Source organism: Lynx rufus, unplaced genomic scaffold (genome assembly GCF_022079265.1).
Source record: "Lynx rufus isolate CCGP_SWC_20201006 ecotype Redwood Valley unplaced genomic scaffold, mLynRuf1.p SCAF_1, whole genome shotgun sequence".
Lineage (NCBI taxonomy): Eukaryota > Metazoa > Chordata > Mammalia > Carnivora > Felidae > Lynx > Lynx rufus.
Genome location: NW_025814823.1, coordinates 116,870,342 through 116,889,731, shown reverse-complemented (window position 1 = coordinate 116,889,731; position 19,390 = coordinate 116,870,342). Strand labels below are relative to the sequence as shown.

The window sequence follows — 19,390 nt, the reverse complement described above, 5'->3', positions numbered from 1 at the left end:
AGAGGAAGCTGAGAAAAAGAGAGATAAAAAAATCCAGGAGTATAAGGGGAGAATTAGAGAACTAAGTGATGCAATCAAATGGAACAATATCCGTATAATAGGAATTCCAGAAGAAGAAGAGAGAGAAAGGGGCTGAAGGTGTACTTGAACAAATCATAGCTGAGAAGTTCCCTGATCTGGGGAAGGAATAAGGCATTGAAATCCAAGAGGCACAGAGAATTCCCTTCAGATGTAACTTAAATCAATCTTCTGCATGACATATCATAGTGAAACTGGCAAAATACAAGAATAAAGAGAAAATTCTGAAAGCAGTGAGGGATAAACAGGCTCTAACTTACAAAGGTAGACCTATAAGAGTAGTGGCAGACCTATCTACTGAAACTTGGCAGGCCAGAAAGGAATGACAGGAAATCTTCAATGTGATGAACAGAAAAAATATGCAGCCAACAATCCTTTATCCAGCAAGTCTGTCAACCAGAATAGGAGAGATAAAGGTTTTCCCAAACAAACAAAAACTGAAGGAATTCATCACCACTAAACCAGCCCTACAAGAGATCCTAAGGGGTATTCTGTGAGTGAAATGTTGCAAGGACCACAAAGTACCAGAGACATCACTACAAGCATGAAACCTACAGACATCACAATGACTCTAAACCCATATCTTTCTATAATAACACTGAATGTAAATGGACTAAATGCTCCAACCAAAAGACAGAGGGTATCAAAATGGATAAAAAAACAAGACCCATCTATTTTCTGTCTATAAGAGACTCATTTTAGACCTGAGAACACCTTCAGATTGAAAGCGAGGGGATGGAGAACTATCTATCATGCTACTGGAAGTCAAAAGAAAGCTGGAGTAGCCATGTTTATATCAGACAAACTAGACTTTAAAGGCTGTAACAAGAGATGAAGAGGGGCATTATATAATAATTACAGGGTCTATCCATCAGGAAGAGCTAACAATTATAAATGTCCATGCGCCGAATACAGGAGCCCCCAAATATATAAACAATTAATCACAAACATAAGCAAGCTTATTGATAAGAATGTGGTGATTGCAGGGGACTTTAATACCCCACTTGCAGCAATAGACAGATCATCTAGACACAGGATCAATAAAGAAACAAGGGCCCTGAATGATACATTGGATCAGATGGACAGGACAGATATATTTAGAACTCTGCATCCAAAAGCAACAGAATATACTTTCTTCTCGAGTGCACATGGAACATTCTTCAAGATAGATCACATACTGGGTCACAAAACAGCCTTTCATAAGTATAAAAGAATTGAGATCATACCATGCACACTTTCAGATCACAATGCTATGAAACTTGAAATCAACCACAGGAAAAAGTCTGGAAAACCTCCAAAAGCATGGAGGTTAAAGAACACCCCACTAAAGAATGAATGGGTCAACCAGGCAATCAGAGAAGAAATTTAAAAATATATGGAAACAAATGAAAATGAAAATACAACAATCCAAATGCTTTGGGAAGCAGTGAAGGCAGTCCTGAGAGGAAAATACATTGCAATCCAGGCCTATCTCAAGAAACAAGAAAAATCCCAAATACAAAATCTAACAGCACACCTAAAATAAATAGAAGCAGAACAGCAAAGACACCCCAAACCCAGCAGAAGAGGAGAAATAATAAAGATCAGAGCAGAAGTAAACAACATAGAATCTAAAAAAAAAACTGTAAAGCAGATCAATGAAACCAAGAGTTGTTTTTTTTTTCTTTAAATAAACAAAATTTATAAACCTCTAGCCAGGTTTCTCAAAAAGAAAAGGGAGATGACCCAAATAGATAAAATCATAAATGAAAATGGAATTATTACAACCAATCCTTCAGAAATACAAGCAATTATCAGGGAATACTATGAAAACTATATGCCAACAAACTGGACAACCTGGAAGAAATGGACAAATTCATAAGCACCCACACACTTCCAAAACTCAAACAGGAAGAAATAGAAAACTTGAGCAGACCCATAGCCAGCAAAGAAATTGAATCAGTTATCAAAAATCTCCCAACGAATAAGAGTCCAGGACCAGATGGCTTCCCAGGGGAATTCTACTAGACATTTAAAGCAGAGATAATACCTATCCTTCTCAAGCTGTTCCAAAAAATAGAAAGGGAAGGAAAACTTCCAGACTCATTCTATGAAGCCAGCATTACTTTGATTCCTAAACCAGACGGAGACCCAGCAAAAAAAGAGAACTACAGGCCAACATCCCTGATGAATATGGATGCAAAAATTCTCAATAAGATACTAGCAAATCAAATTCAACAGCATATAAAAAGAATTATTCACCATGATCAAGTGGGATTCATTCCTGGGCTGCAGGGCTGGTTCAACATTCGCAAATCAATCAATGTGATACATCACATTAATAAAAGAAAAGATAAGAACCATATCATCCTGTCAATCGATGCAGAAAAAGCATTTGACAAAATTCAGCATTCTTTCTTAATAAAAACCCTCGAGAAAGTAGGGATAGAAGGAACAAACTTAAACATCATAAAAGCCATTTATGAAAAGCCCACAGTTAATATCATCCTCAATGGGGAAAAACTGAGAGCTTTCCCCCTGAGATCAGGAACACGACAGGGATGTCCACTCCCATCGCTGTTGTTTAACATAGTGTTGGAAGTGCTAGCATCAGCAATCAGACAACAAAAGGAAATCAAAGGCATCAAAACTGGCAAAGATGAAGTCAAGCTTTCACTTTTTGCAGATGACATATTATACATAGAAAACTGGGTAGACTCCACCAAAAGTCTGCTAGAACTGATACATGACTTCAGCAAAGTTGCAGGACACCAAATCAATGTAGAGAAATCAGTTGCATCCTTATGCACTAATAATGAAGCAACAGAAAGACAAATAAAGAAACTGATCCCATTCACAACTGCACCAAGAAGCATAAAATACCTAGGAATAAACCTAACCAAAGATGTAAAAGATCTGTATTCTGAAAACTATAGAAAGCTTATGAAGGAAATTGAAGAAGATATAAAAGAATGGAAAAACATTCCGTGCTTATGGATTGGAAGAATAAATATTGTTAAAATGTCAATACTACCCAAAGCTATCTACACATTCAATGCAATCCCAATCAAAATTGCGCCAGCATTCTTCCCGAAGCTAGAACAAGCAATCCTAAAATTTGTATGGAACCACAAAAGGCCCCGAATAACCAAAGTAATTTTGAAGAAGAAGACCAAAGCGGGAGGCATCACAATCCCAGACTTTAGCCTCTACTACAAGGCTGTAATCATCAAGACAACATGGTATTGGCACAAAAACAGACACATAGACCAATGGAATAGAATAGACACCCCAGAATTAGACCCACAAAAGTATGGCCAACTAATCTTTGACAAAGCAGGAAAGAATATCCAATGGAAAAAAGACAGTCTCTTTAACAATGGTGCTGGGAGAACTGGACAGCAACATGCAGAAGGATGAAACTAGACCACTTTCTTACACCATTCACAAAAATAAACTCAAAATGGATAAAGGACCTGAATGTGAGACAGGAAACAATCAAAACCCTAGAAGAGAACGCAGGAAAAAAACCTCTCTGACTTCAGGTGCAGCAATTTCTTACTTGACACATCCCCAAAGGCAAGGGAATTAAAAGCAAAAATGAACTATTGGGACCTCATGAAGATAAAAACCTTCTGCACAGCAAAGGAAACAAACAACAAAACTAAAAGGCAACCAATGGAATGGGAAAAGATATTTGTAAATGACATATCAGACAAAGGGCTAGTATCCAAAACTATAAAGAACTCACCAAACTCCACACCCCAAAAACAAATAATCCAGTGAAGAAATGGGCACAAAACATGAATAGACACTTCTCTAAAGAAGACATCCAGATGACCAACAAGCACATGAAAAGATGCTCAACATCGCTTCTCATCAGGGCAATACAAATCAAAACCACACTGAGATACCACCTCACACCAGTCAGAATGGCGAAAATGAACAAATCAGGAGACTATAGATGCTGGCAAGGATCTGGAGAAACGGGAACCCTCTTGCACTGTTGGTGGGAATGCAAATTGGTGCAGCCACTCTGGAAAACAGTGTGGAGGTTCCTCAAAAAATTAAAAATAGATCTACCCTATGACCCAGCAATAGCACTGCTAGGAATTTACCCAAGGGATACAGGAGTACTGATGCACAGGGGCACTTGTACCCGCAATGTTTATAGCAGCGCTTTCAACAATAGCCAAATTATGGAAAGAGCCTAAATGTCCATCAACTGATGAATGGATAAAGAAATTGTGGTTTATATACACAGTGGAATACTACATGGCAATGAGAAAGAATGAAATATGGCCTTTTGTAGCAATGTGGATGGAACTGGAGAGTGTGATGCTAAGTGAAATAAGTCATACAGAGAAAGACGGATACCATATGTTTTCACTCTTATGTGGTTCCTGGGAAACTTAACAGAAGACCATGGGGGAAGACAAGGAAAAAAAAAGAGGTTAGAGAGGGAAGGAGCCAAAACATAAGAGCCTCTTAAAAACTGAGAACAAACTGAGGGTTGATGGGGGGTGGGAGGGAGAGGAGGGTGGGTGATGGGCATTGAGGAGGGAACCTGTTGGGATGAGCACTGGATGTTGTATGGAAACCAACTTGACATTACATTTCATATTTAAAAAAATAAATTAAAAAAAAATAAATGTTGATGTTACCCAAAGCAATCTATGCATTCAATGCAATCCTTATCAAAATAACATCAGCATTCTTTGCAGAACTAGAACAAACAATACTAAAATTTGTATGGAATCACAAAAGAATAGCCAAATAGCCAAAGGAATGTTGAAAAAGAAAACCAAAGAAGGAAGCATCACAATTCTGGACCTTAACCTGTATTACAAAGCTGTCATCATCAAGACAGTATGGTATTGGGACAAAAACAAACACAGATCTGTGGAACAGAATAGAACCCAGAAATGGACCCACAAATATATGGCCGACTAATCTTCAATAAAGCAGGGAAGAATGTCCAATGGAAAAAAGACAGTCTCTTTAGCAAGTGGTGCTAGGAGAACTGTACAGTGATATGCAGAAGAATGAAACTGGACCGCTTTCTTACACCATACACAAAAATAAATTTAAAGGGATGAAAGACCTAAATGTGAGACAGGAAACCATCAATATCCTGCAGGAGAAGACAGGCAGCAACCACTTTGACGCTGACCACAGCAACTTCTTACTTGACATGTCTCTGGAGGCAAGGGAAATAAAAGCAAAAATGAACTATTGAGACCTCATCAAAATAGAAAGCTTCTGCACAGCGAAGGAAACAATCAACAAAACTAAAAGGCAATTGACAGAATGGGAGACGATATTTGCAAATGACATACCAGACAAAGGGTTAGTATCCAAAATCTACAAAGAACTTATCAAACTTAACACCCAAAAAACAAATAATTTAATGAAGCAATGGGCAAAATACATGAATAGGCATTTCTCCAAAGAAGACATCCAGATGGCTAACAGACATGAAAAAAATGTTCAACATCACTCATCATCACTCATCATCAGGGAAATACAAATCAAAACCATGATGATGAGATACTACCTCACCTGTCAGAATGGCTAAAATTAACAACTCGGGCAACAAGAGATGTTGGCAAGGATGTGGAGAAAGGGGAATGCTTATGCACTGCTGGTGGGAGTGCAAACTGGTATAGCCACTCTAGAAAAATGAATGGAGGTTCCTCAAAAAATTAAAAATTGAACTACCCCATGGCCCAGCAATTACACTACTATGTGTTTATCCAAAGGATACAAAAATGCTGATCCACAGGGAACATGCACCCCAATGTTTACAGCAGCACCATAGACAATAGCCAAAGTATGGAAAGAGTTCAAATGTCCATGGACTGATGAATGGATAAAGAAGATGTGGTATATATATTCAATGGAATATTACTTGGCTACCAAAAGAATGAAATCAAGCCATTTGCAACAACTTGGATGGAACTAGAGTGTGTTATGCTAAGCGAAATAAGTCAGTCAGAGAAAGACAATTATCATATGACTTCACTCATATGTGGAATTTAAGATAGAAAACAAGGGCACCTGGGTGGCTCAGTCATTTGAGTGTCTGACTTCGGTTCAGGTCATGATCTCACGGTACATGAGTTCAAGCCCCACTTCAGGCTTGCTGCTGTCAGCCTGTCAGTGCAGAGCCCACTTCAGATCCTCTGCCCCCCTCTCCACCTCTCCCCCACTTGTATTCTCCCCAAAATAAATAAATATAAAAAATAAATAAGACACAAAAAAGATAAACATAAGGGAAGGGAAGCAAAAATAATATAAAAACAGAGAGGGAGGCAAACCATAAAAGACTCTTAAATATGGAGAACAAACTGAGGGTTGCTGGCAGTGTGTTGGGTGGGGGTAAGAGCTAAGGGGGTGAGGAGCATTAAGGAGGACACTGGTTGGGATGAGCACTGGGTGTTATATGTAAATGAAGAATCACTAAGTTCTATTCCTGAAAAAATATTGTTTTAATTTAAAACAAAGAAATCAATGTGAAAATGGATGTGGTGGTTAGAATGATACCTAAAAGCCAAGAAATACCAAAAATAGCTACCAGCCTCCAGAAACTGGAAGAGCAAGGAATAACACTTCTCTAGAAGGTTAGGAGGGACTATGACCCTGCAGATGTCTTGAGTTTGGATTTCTTAACTCTGGAACTTTGAGAGAATAAATTTCTGTTATTTTAAGCTAAAACATAAAAAATAAAAAAAATAAAGGTTTTAAAATTAAAAAAAAAAGAACTTTCCAAACTCAACACAAAACAAACAATCCAGTGAAGAAATGGGCAGAAGATATGAACAGACACTTTTCCAAACAAGACATCCAGATGAATAACAGACACATGAAAAGATTCTCAACATCACTTATCATCAGGGAAATTACAAATCAAAACCACAATGAGATATCACCTCACAGCTATCAGAGTGGCTAAAATTAACAACACAAGAAACAAGAGGTGTTGTCAAGGATGCAGAGAAAGAGGAATCCTCTTGCACTGTTGGTGGGAATGCAAACTGGTGCAGCCACTTTGGAAAACAGTATAGAGGTTTCTCAAAAAAATTAAAAATAGAACTACCCTACAACCTAGCAATTGCATTGCAAGGAATTTATCCAAAGGATACAAAAATGCTGATTCAAAGGGGCACATACACCCCCAATGTTTATAGCAGTGCTATCAACAATAGCCAAACTATGGAAAGAACCCAAATGTCCATCAACTAATGAATGGATAAAGCAGATGTGGTACACATACACAATGAAATACTACTCAGCAATGAAAAAGAATGAAATATTGCCATTTTCAACAACGTGAATGAAACTGGAGGGCATTATGCTGAGCAAAATAAGTCAGTCAGAGAAAGATACCATATGATTTCACTCATGCGTGGAATTTGAGAAACTCAACAGATGAACATAGGGGAAGGGAAGAAAAAATAAGAAAAAAACCAGAGAGAGACACAAACCATAAAAGACTCTTAAATACAGAGAACAAACTGAGGGTTTCTAGAAGGGTGTGGGTGGGTGGGAGGGTGCGTTTAATTGGTAATGGGCATTAAGAAGGGCACTTTTCAGGATGAGCACTGGGTGTCATACATAACAGATGAGTAATTGGGTTCTACTCCTGAAGCAAAGACTACACTGTATGTTAACTAACTTGAATATAAACTTTAAAAATCCATCAATTAGAGTTTACACACTAACCATTCTAAAAATGAACCAACAAAAAATGAAATAAGAAAACAATTCCATTTATAATAGCATCAAAAACTCAAAATACTAAGGAATAAATGTAACAAAATCAGTATAAAATGCATACTCTGAAACTACAAAACATTGTTGAAAGGGACTAAAGAACTAAGTAAATGGGAGGAAAATCCCACGTTCATGGATCAGAAGACTTTATAAAGTTAAGATGGTGATGGCAATACTGCCCAAATTGATGTACAAATTGATCCCTATCAAAAGTAAGCTGGCTTCCTTGCAGAAATTGATAAACTGATCCTAAAAGTCACATGGGAATGCAAGTCACACAGAACAGCCAACACAATCTTGAAAAAAAGAACAATGTTGGAGCACTAATAGTTCCTGATTTTAAAACGTGCCACAAAATTACAATAATGAAAACAATGTGGTACTGGGATAAGGGTAGACATATAAATCAATGGAATAGAATCAAAATCCAGGAATGAACTCCCACATTTATTGATCAATTGATTTTCAACAATGGTTCCCAAACATTTCAACAGGGAAAGGATAGTTCTTTTCAATAAATGATGCCAGGATAACTGGATATCCACTTGCAAAAGAATAAAGCTGGATCACTACCTCACACCTGCTGCAAAAATTAACTCAAAATGTATCAAAATGATGCCAGCAAAATGTCAGAATAGGAATTCCCAGCCCTTATTCCCACACAAAAATAACCAATAACAATGATATATAAGCCAAAATTCATTTTTGAGGATTCCAGAATCCAGTTAAGAAGCTGGAGTACCCCAGGTGAACACAAGGCTGAAAGAGCTGCACTGAAATCAGTAGGAAGGATCATTTTAACTTTGCTCACATCAGCCCCTCACCCATACTGGTACACCTCAGCACCCGGAAAGAATACTCTCACTACTTCACCTTCAAGGGGAAAGAGAAGAGTATAACATGGGTCTCAGGGCTGTCTAAAGGACTAGTTTCTGTATTGCCTCAATCAGAGAACTGATGGAACTGGCATTGTTTGGATGCCTGGGGGCTATAGAGAACAAAAATAGCAAGGGGTCAGCTTGCTCCTTCAGGAAGGAGGGAGAGAAGTGAGGGTGTGTCTAGCCTTTTGGGTTTTCGGAAAGCTATCTAAGGAATTGCTATCTGTCTACCTGACTAGGGGTGCTGACAGGAAACCAGCACACTTGGATGCCTACTGGCCACTGAGAACAGAAGAGCTTACTGCTGTAGAACCAGAAAACTGAAATGCTGCCGACAGACACTAGAGGGAGCAACAAAGATAATTTAAATAACCCAGTCAAAAGGAGCAACAACAACAAAAAATAGAGAAAGGTATGAAGAAAACCTTTGGGACATATGGAATTTATGGGACACCTTTAAAAAGAAACAATCATTGGAGTCACAGAAGGAGAAGAGGGAAAAGGGTAGAAAGCTTATTTAAAGAAATAATGACAGAGAACTTCTCAAATATGAGGAAAGATTTGGACATCCAAGTTCCTGAAGCTAGTAGGTCATCCCAAAATTTCAATCCGAAACACTCTTCCCTAAGATGAATTATAATAAAACTGTATAAAACAAAGAGAGAATTTTAAAAACACAAGAGAAAAAAAATTTCTCTCATACAAGCAAACCCCCATTAGGCTATTAACAGATTTCTCAGCAGAAACACCGCAGGCCAGGAGAGAATGGGTGATATATTCAATGTGCTGAAATAAAAATAAGCCACCAACCAAGGATGTGTTATGCAGTAAAGTTATCCTTCGAAATGAGACAAGATAAAGACTTTCCCCAATTTAAAAAAAAAAAAAGGCTCAGGGAGTTCATCACCATTAGACCTGCCTTATGAGAAACGCTGAAAGGAGTTCTTCCAGCTGAAATGAAAGGGTGATGACTAGTAACATGAAAACATATGAAAATATACCACAGTCTGGTAAAGTAAGTATAGAGTCAGATTCAGAATACTCTAATATTGTAATACGGTGGTGCCATAACTACTTTAAGAGTCAAAGAACAGATATATTAAAACTAGTGATAGTTACAATTATTTGTTAATGGATACACCCTTTGAAAAGATGTAAATCGTGGGGCACCTGAAAGACTCAGTCAGTTAAGCATCTGACTCTTAATTTAGGCTCAGGTCACAATCTCATGGTCTTGAGATCAAGCCCCACATTGAGCTCCACTCTAAGCATGGAGCCTGCTTGAGATTCTCCCCCCCCCTCTGTCCCCCACCCCGTGCTCACTCTCTCTAAAATAAATAAATAAATAAATAAACAAATAAATAAGTGAAGAAAAGGAAAAATACATTCTGTGCAAATGGAAACCAAAAGAGAGAAGAGGAGTAGCTATACTTATATCAGATAAAACCGACTTTAAGTAAAAAACCGTAACAGGAGACAAAGGTCATTATATCGTGATAAAAGTCAACAAAAGAATATAACAATTGTTATATATCTACCCAGCATCACAGCACATAAATATATAAAGCAAATACTAACTTATCTGAAGGAAGTAATAGATGACATTACAGTAATAGCAGAGAACTTCAGTACACCAACTTTCATCAATGGAGAGATAATCCAGACAGAAAATCAGTATGAAAACACTGAACTAGACCAAATGGACTTAATAGACATGTACAGAACATACCCACCAACTTCAACAGAATACACAGTCCTCTCAAGAGCACATGGAACATTCTCCATGATAGATCATGTATTAGGTCACAAAGTAAGTCTCAGCAAATTTTAAAAGACTAAAATCATACAGAGTATCTTTTCTGACCATAATCATATGAAACTAGAAGTCGATAACCAGAGGAAAATGGGAAAATTCACAAATACTTGGAAATTTAACAACACACTCCTTAAAAACAGTGGGTCAAATTGGGGCGCCTGGGTGGCGCAGTCGGTTAAGCGTCCGACTTCAGCCAGGTCACGATCTCGCGGTCCGCGAGTTCGAGCCCCGCGTCAGGCTCTGGGCTGATGGCTCAGAGCCTGGAGCCTGTTTCCGATTCTGTGTCTCCCTCTCTCTCTGCCCCTCCCCCATTCATGCTCTGTCTCTCTCTGTCCCAAAAATAAATAAAAACGTTGAAAAAAAAATTAAAAAAAAACAAAAAACAGTGGGTCAAAGATGAAACAAAAGGGAAATAAGAGATATTTTGAAAGAAGTGAAAATGGAAACACAACATAGTAAAACTTAGGGGATACAGCAAAAGCAGTGCTAAGAGGTAAGTTTACAGCAATAAATAACTACATTAAGAAAAATGATCTCAAGGGGTGCCTGAGTGGCTCAGTTGGTTGGGCGTCCGACTTCAGCTCAGGTCATGATCTCACAGTTTGTGAGTTCGAACCCCGCATTGGGCTCTGCGCTGACAGCTTGGACCCTGAAGCCTGCTTCGGATTCTACGTCTCCCTCTCTCTCTCTGCCTCTCCCCTACTCATGCTCTGCGTCTCTCTCTCTCTTAAAAAAAATAAATAAACATTAAAAAAAAAGAAAAATGATCTCACTATGGGAATGCAAGCTGGTGCAGCCACTCTGGAAAACAGTATAGAGGTTCCTCAAAAAACTAAAAATAGATCTACCCTACAACCCAGCAATTGCACTACTAGGCATTTATCCACGGGATACAGGCGTGCTGTTTCGAAGGGACACATGCACCCCCATGTTCATAGCAGCACTATCAGCAATAGGCGAAGTATGGAAAGAGCCCAAATGTCCATCAATGTATGAATGGATAAAGAAAATGTGATACACACACACACACACACACACACACACACACACACAATGGAGTATTACTTGGCAATCAAAAAGAATGAAATCTTGCCATTTGCAACTATGTGGACAGAACTGGAGAGTATTATGCTAAGTGAAATTAGTCAGTCAGAGAAAGACAAAAATCCTTTGACTTCACTCATATGAGAACTTTAAGAGACAAAACAGATGAACATAAGAGAAACAAAAATAATATCAAAACAGGGAGGGGGACAAAACAGAAGAGACTCATAAATTTGGAGAACAAACTGAGGGTTATGGAGGGGTAGTGGGAGGGGGATGGGCTAAATGGGTAAGGGGCACTAAGGAATCTACTCCTGAAATCATTGTTGCACTATTTGTTAACTAATTTGGATGTAAATTTTAAAAAATAAATAAAAAAGAAAAAAAGAAAAATTATCTCACTGGTGTGGAACCTTAAAAAAACCCAAACTATACAGAGAATGGATTGGTGTTTGCCATTTGCAGGGGGTGGGAGTGGGCAAAATGACTGAAGGTGAGCAAGAGGTACAAACTTCTGGTTATAAAATAAATAAGTTCTGGGGACATAATGTACAGTACAGTGACTATACTTAATAATACTAAATTGTATATTTGAAAGTTGCTAGGGATGCCTGGGTGGCTCAGTCAGTTAAGCCTACAACTCTTGATTTTATCTCAGGTCATGATCTGAGTTTGTGAGTTTGAGGCCCAAGTCAGGCTCTGCACTGACAGCATGGAGCTGGCTTGGAATTCTCTCTCTCATTCTCTCTCTCTTTCTCTCTCTCTCCTCCCCTGCTCTCACTCTCTCTCAAAATAAATAAATATTAAAAACAAAGTTGCTAAAAGAGTACATAGGAAAAGTTCTAATTACAAGAAAAAAAAGTTGCAACTATGTATGTTGATGGGTGTTAACTAGACTTATTGTGGTGATCATTTTCCAATATATACAAATGTCAAACCATTATATGTATATCTGAAATGAGTATAATGTTATATGTCAATTATACTTCAATTTTTCAAATTAACTTAAATTAGAAATAAATGTTTATTAAATTAATTTAATTAATGGATGTTCCATATAAAAATTAAGATCTTCCTAAATAAACATGGAGACTGTAAAATCCATAAAAGAAAAATAGATGTATTTTAGTACAGAAATGTAAAAAACACATTTATATGGCAAAATATACATAACTACATCAATATAAGTTGTATAGGAGAAAAAATATTTGTGATATAGGTAGAAGATAAAAGTTAATATCTATATTTTAAAAAGAACTTTCTCGAACTGAAAACATTTTTTTTCAAATAAAAATGGGAAAAGAATTTAATTGATAAATCAAAGAAAACCAAACATAAATGACAGTATGCTGAAATTCACCGGTAGTATGTAGGAATTAAAGTAACAATGAGATATCACACTGGCAGAATGTAAGACTGCTTTTGCTTTTAGAGATAAAAGAGGTTGCTCATAACTTGGTGGAAATTAAAAGTACTACAAAATTCTTGAAAAGTACTCTAGCAAAACATTTGAAAATTAAAATTATTAATACCCTTTGATGTGTCAATTCCACATCTGAAAATGAATTTCACAGAAATGAAACCACCAATATTTTAGAAATATATAAATGAGGGGTGCTTGGGTGACTCAGTAGATTAAGCGTCAGACTCTTGATTTAGGCTCCAGTCATGATCTCAAGGTTGGTGAGATTGAGCCGAGCATCTGGCTCCAGACAGCACAGAGCCTCTTGGAATTCTCTCCCTCCCTCTCTCTCTGCCCCTCCCTGGCTCGTGCTCCCTCTCTTTCTCTCTCTCTCTCTCTCTCTCAAAATAAACAAATAAATGTAGGGGCGCCTGGGTGGCTCAGTCGGTTAAGCATCAACTTTGGCTCAGGTCATGATCTCATGGCTTGTAAGTTTGAGCCCCGTGTTGGGCTCTGTGATGACAGCTCAGAGCCTGGAGCCTACTTCTGATTCTGTGTCTCCCTCTTTCTCTGTCCCTCCCCTGCTTATGCTCTGTCTCTCAAACCTAAATAAATGTTTTAAAAAATTAAAAATAAAAATAAATAAATGTAAAGTTTTTGATAAATAAATAAGAAACATGTAAGTAATAGTACACCATGGTTTAGGAGGGCTAATGAATACTTGAAACAAAATACTCATCAACAGGTGAATAACTGAATATATATCAATGATTCACCCTGTATTATGGGGTACTACACGGCTATTAAAAATATCATGGGGCAACTGGGTGGCTCAGTTGTTTAAAGCATCCAATTGTGAGTTCACACAGCATGTTGTGCTCCACATTAGGTGTGGAGCCTACTTTAAATTTATTTTTACATTTATTTATTTATAATAGAGAGAGACAGAGCACAAGTGGGGGAGGGGCAGAGAGAGAAGGAGACACAGAATCCAAAGCAGGCTCCAGGCTCTGAGCAGGGCTCAAACTCACAAACCGTGAGATTATGACCTGAGCCAAAGTCAGAGGCTTAACCGACTGAGCCACCTAGGCACCCCCGTGGAGCTTACTTTAAAAAATAAGAAAAACAAAAACAAAAAAGAAATTGGATACTTGTCTGACAACATACAAAAGTATTAGATATGTGGGGATTTCCAAAGGTATTGGTGATTGAGGAAATGTAAAATGCATTATCTATCCTAATAAGCTAAAATAAACACTAGCAAAAAGCCACCAGATGTTTGCACATGTGTAGCAATCCAATGACTGCAAATAAATATGTGAAAGGAAAATTACAAGCCTGTTTGTATTGGATACCTGACAGGAATGGTGATGTGACTAGAAGAAAATGAGGAGGGACCAAGCCAAAAAAACTTAAAAAAAAATTTTTTTTTGTTTATTTATTTTTGAGACAGACAGAGACAGAATGCGAGTGGGTTAGGGACCGAGAGAGAGGGAGACATAGAATCCAAAGCAGGCTCCAGGCTCTGAGCTGTCAGCACAGAGCCCGCTGGGGGGAGGGCTCAAACTCACAAACTTTGAGATCATGACCTGAGCCAAAGTTGCACGCCCAACCAACTAAGCCACCCAGGCGCCCCTTTTAAAAAATTTTTTAATGTTTATTTATTTTTGAGAGACAGAATGCGATCAGGGGAGGGACAGAGAGAGGAGGAGACACAGAATCCGAAGCAGGCTCCAGGGTCTAAGCTGTCAGCATAGAGCCCAACACGGGCCTCCAACTCACGAACTGTGAGATCGTGACCAAAGCCAAAGTCGGACACTTAACCCACTGAGCCACCCAGGAGCCCCCAGAAAAAAAATTTTTTTAAAGAAACAAAAATGCACCTTTGAAGGGCATTTATGTAAAAGGTTATGCCCTCTTTAAAATAAAACACGTAAAATGGCATATGTATAAATTTTATAAAAACATTTAAAGTTTTAAAATTCTGGTTAGCCTCATTAAAACAAACCTCTTCTAAATGCTTAAGTATTCACAAGGTGTGGTTTCTTATAAATGCTCACACAGAAAATAAATGATAATACGGGTGCCTGGATGGCTCAGTCAGGTAGGTGGTCTACTTCAGCTCAGGTCGTGAGTTTGAGTCCCGAATCAGGCTCTGCGATCGCAGCACCACTTCCGATCCTCTGTCTCCCTCTCTCTCCGCCCCTCCCTCTCTTTCTGCCTCTCCCTCGCTCACGCTCTCTCTCTCAAAAATAAATAAACATTAAAAAAGGAAACAAATAATTATAAACCCTGTGTGATACAAAAAACCGCCACAAATGATGACCGTTATGGGCAGTTTATCATGACTTTTTACTAAAAACTTACCTGAAAAATAATTCGACCCACTATGTCAGTAATACTCATTAAATTCCATAACCATGAGCAAAATTAAAGAATAATCTTACAATTGAGAATGAATCTTAAACGATAAAAGTGTGAATAAGGCTAAAATAGTAAGACAGTTTTAAATACGAACTCACCTCTTTCAAACGTTCTGAATCAGCTTCTCCTTCACCTGTTCCCTCTGTAGAACTCAGACACGGAGGAAGGCTGGGGCTAAAGGCCATGAGGTCGGTCTTGGGCGGACCCTCCCCAGAGCACACCCTCTGCCGCCTCTGCTGCGAGTACGACCAGCTCCCCACCGCGCTGGAACACACCAGCGTGGGCTTCCCCGGCCCGCACGCGCCCTCGCTGGGCGGCGCAGAGCACCGCAGCGCCACGTACAGCAGCAGCGTGAGCACCAGCAGGCTGGACACCGCGCAGATGGCGATGATCAGGTACACGTTGACATCCACCAGCGCCGTCTCCGCGCCAGCGGCGCCCGCCAACACCCGCGACGAGGCCTTGGGCGCCTGGCCGCTCTCCACCAGCGACAGCAGCACGGTGGCCGTGGCCGTCAGCGCCGGCTCGCCGTGGTCCCTCACCAGCACCAGCAGGCGCTGGCGCGGCGAGTCCGCCTCGTCCAGGCTGCGCGTCGTGCTGATCTCGCCCGTGTACAGCGCCACGCGGAACGGGCTGCGCGCGCCACCCGCCGCCGGCTGCAGCTCGTACGACAGCCACGCGTTGTAGCCCGAGTCCGCGTCCACCGCGCGCACCTTCGCCACCACGTGGCCCGCGCCCACCGACCGCCACACCAGCTCGCTCACGGCGCCGCCCGCGCCGCCCGCCCCAGGCAGCGGCAGCAGCGCGGGCGCGTTGTCGTTCTCGTCCAGCACGAACACCTGCAGCGTCACGTTGCTGCCCAGCGGGGGCACGCCCGCGTCGCGCGCGCTCACTTGGAACTGCAGCAGCTCCAGCTCCTCGTGGTCCAGCGGCTGCAGCGCGTACACCTTGCCGCTCTCCGCGTGCACCGACACGTAGCTCGACAGCGCACGCTCGCCCACCCGCCGCTCCACCAGCGAGTAGGACACCAGCGCGTTCTCCTGCGCGTCCGCGTCCCGCGCGGACACCGTGAAGATGTGGCAGCCGGGAGGGTTGTTCTCCTTCACGAACACCGTGTACTCGGCCTGCGCGAATGCCGGCGCGTTGTCGTTCACGTCGGCCACTTCCACGGACACGCTGGCCGTGGCCGACAGCGAAGGCGAGCCCCCGTCCCGTGCGGTCACCACTACAGTATAGTCCGACACGCTCTCGCGGTCCAGGGCGCTGTCCAGCACCAGCGAATAGTAATTCTTGAAGGTGGACACCAGCTTGAAGGGGACATGGGGTGTTAGTGAGCAGGTCACCTGCCCGTTGGCGCCAGAGTCACGGTCGGACACGCTGATCAAGGCGATGACAGTGCCCACCTGAACATCCTCTCGTACCGGGAGTGACAGAGAAGTGATGGTAATATGTGGGATATTATCGTTTATATCTAGTACTTCCACAAAAATGGTACAATGACCTGCCATTGGAATATTCCCCTTGTCTATTGCCTCCACCGATATTTCGTACAATTTCTTTTCTTCGAAATCTAGTTTACCCTTTGTTCTAATTTCTCCACTGTTAGGATTTATGATAAATGCATTCAGCACTGCAGGAGATACAGGCCTTCTAAATGAGTAGCTTATGTCTCCATTCGCACCATCATCAAGATCTGTGGCATTTAGCTTGATCACTAATGTACCATTAAATGCGTTCTCTAATACCGTCACTTTATAAATGAATTGGTCAAATTCTGGGGCATTGTCATTCACATCCAGAATTTCGATCAGCAGCTGAACTGTGCCGGTCATCTCCGGTTTACCCCCATCATTGGCTGTCAATAATAAACTATGCTCCTGAATTTGCTCTCTGTCCAATGATTTTCTCAACACAAGTGACAACGAAGACGTTTGTTCACGATTGTTTTGTGTGTCCAAAGCGAAATAGTCGTTGGGATCGATTCGGTAGGTCAAGGCTGAGTTTACTCCAATATCTGCATCGGATGCGCCATCTAGTGGAAACCGAGTTTCTGGGGGTCTAGATTCCGCAATGATTATTCTTTTCTTACTTTCAGGGAACACAGGCGGGTTGTCGTTAATATCTTTAACCTCCACCTCCACATGGAAAACCTGCAGCGGCCTGTCCACGATCACCTCCAGGTGGATGCTGCACTCCGCGTTCCGCCCGCACAACGCCTCCCGGTCGATCCGAGAATTCACAAACAAAATTCCATTCTGCAGATTTACCTCCAGTAGGTCCCCGCGGCCTTTGGACACCACCCGGAATTGGCGTCGCACCAGCTCTGCCAGCTCCAGCCCCAGGTCCTGTGCGATTCGGCCCACGAAAGTGCCGTGTTTGGCCTCTTCCAGGACCGAGTAGTGGATCTGGCCGCTCCCAGCCTCCCAGGCTGTGAGCAGCAGAAGCGACTGGAGAAAACTCAGGGCTCCGGGGCCTCCTCGCCAGGAAAACAGCATGGTACACTCAAAAGGATTCAAAGATAGCTTAATGTATATGTAATACCTTACCGCAAACTGATTCTCACGGCCTTCTATTGGGGAAGGATTCACTAGAGGTTTTCCACTATCTGCCAAATTTTCTGCAGGACGGAAGAAGCGGAGGCACGTTCTTCAGGCAAACGTTCTCAGTGAAGAGCGACACCAAGCGCATGAATTTGTAACTGTAAACATGATTCAGTATTCCTATTTTCCGTTGATGTAGGGTTGGTTTGTTTTTTTTTTTTTTGCATTTCGTGAGGTTTTTCACTGCAAATACCCAACTGAAGATTAAATGTCTTTCGTTCCAGAGACAGTAAATAACTACATTCTTCTTTTTATTGGATGCTAGTTGAAAATTTGTCGATGAATTCCATTTTTCCACAAATAAATTTTTGCAGAAACTTTCATGCAGAATTTTGAAAGAGGAAGTTTCGGCATTTACTTTTGGAAATCAGTTTCCAGTTCTGCCTAGTTTTGGGGGTTTTGTTTGGGAATATCTTTTTCCTATAATATTTATTTATAACTGCTCACACAACAGCCATTGACTCAAAATGGAAACACAATCAATTATAAGAAGAAAACAAATGATTGTGAAAAATATTAATAAGTGATATACCAGATTTTAAATAAATATACTGTATTTGTAACTTCCCCCAAATATGACGGTGAAATGTGGATACAATATTTGTATTTAAAGGAAGTGTCCTGTCAATGTGTGTATGAGTTTGTATGGGAGCACACTTGTGCATAAACACAATAATTTAGACTATTAAAATATAACAATGCTTTAAATTTCTCTTTGTATAAAACATGCCAAGAAGTAGCATCCTATCTATTTGATGGAATTTAGATTACTACAAATAAGCTAAACTTCCCTGTTCTCTTGCACACCATCACTGTAAAAAAAACTTACTATCATTTAAATTGACTGATACTCCAAAAATCAACAGGTAGATGCTAACACATCTTTAGCAAGGAAGAAAGGAAGAAAATTTTACATTTACCTACTGCTACAACTATCTTTACCAAGCCAAAAAGTTCCAGGTGAAATAGGGCTATGAAAGATGCAGTACAGGGGCTCCTGAGTGGCTCAGTCGGTTAAAAATCAAACTTCAGATCACATCATGATCTCACGGTTCACCACTTCAAGCCCTACGTCTGGCTCTGTGCTGACAGCTTGGAGCCTGAAGCCTGCTTCCAATCCTGTCTCCCCCTCTCTTTGCTCTTCCCCCACTTGCGCTGTGACTCTTTCTCACTCTCTCTTAAAAACAAACATTTTACAATTAAAAAAAAAGATGCAGTACAGCTCCAACAATTATCTTGCCTGTTCTATGCACAAATCTGCAGGAAACAATAGTTGAGTTCATTTTTGTATTTTTGCTCATCTGTGAAAATTTGGGTAGTGTATTTGATATTCTCTTAAACTCATCCTCCTCTCATGTTCCATTACTTTTATTAACATAGCTTTACTCTTATA

The 19,390-nt window shown here is 40.4% G+C and overlaps 2 protein-coding genes across 2 annotated transcripts in view; both read right to left on the bottom strand.

Annotated features, from left to right (window-relative positions):
• The window catches only part of LOC124516586 (protocadherin alpha-C2), a 128,894-nt gene that overhangs the window by 99,382 nt on the left and 10,122 nt on the right, over positions 1 to 19,390 (bottom strand). The gene's annotated exons all lie outside the window — the stretch shown is intronic.
• Positions 15,436 to 17,925, bottom strand: LOC124512497 (protocadherin alpha-13-like). The gene has a single exon (XM_047080378.1). It carries the CDS (start codon positions 17,890 to 17,892, stop codon positions 15,436 to 15,438), a length of 2,457 nt encoding a protein of 818 aa, XP_046936334.1. The 5' UTR covers positions 17,893 to 17,925.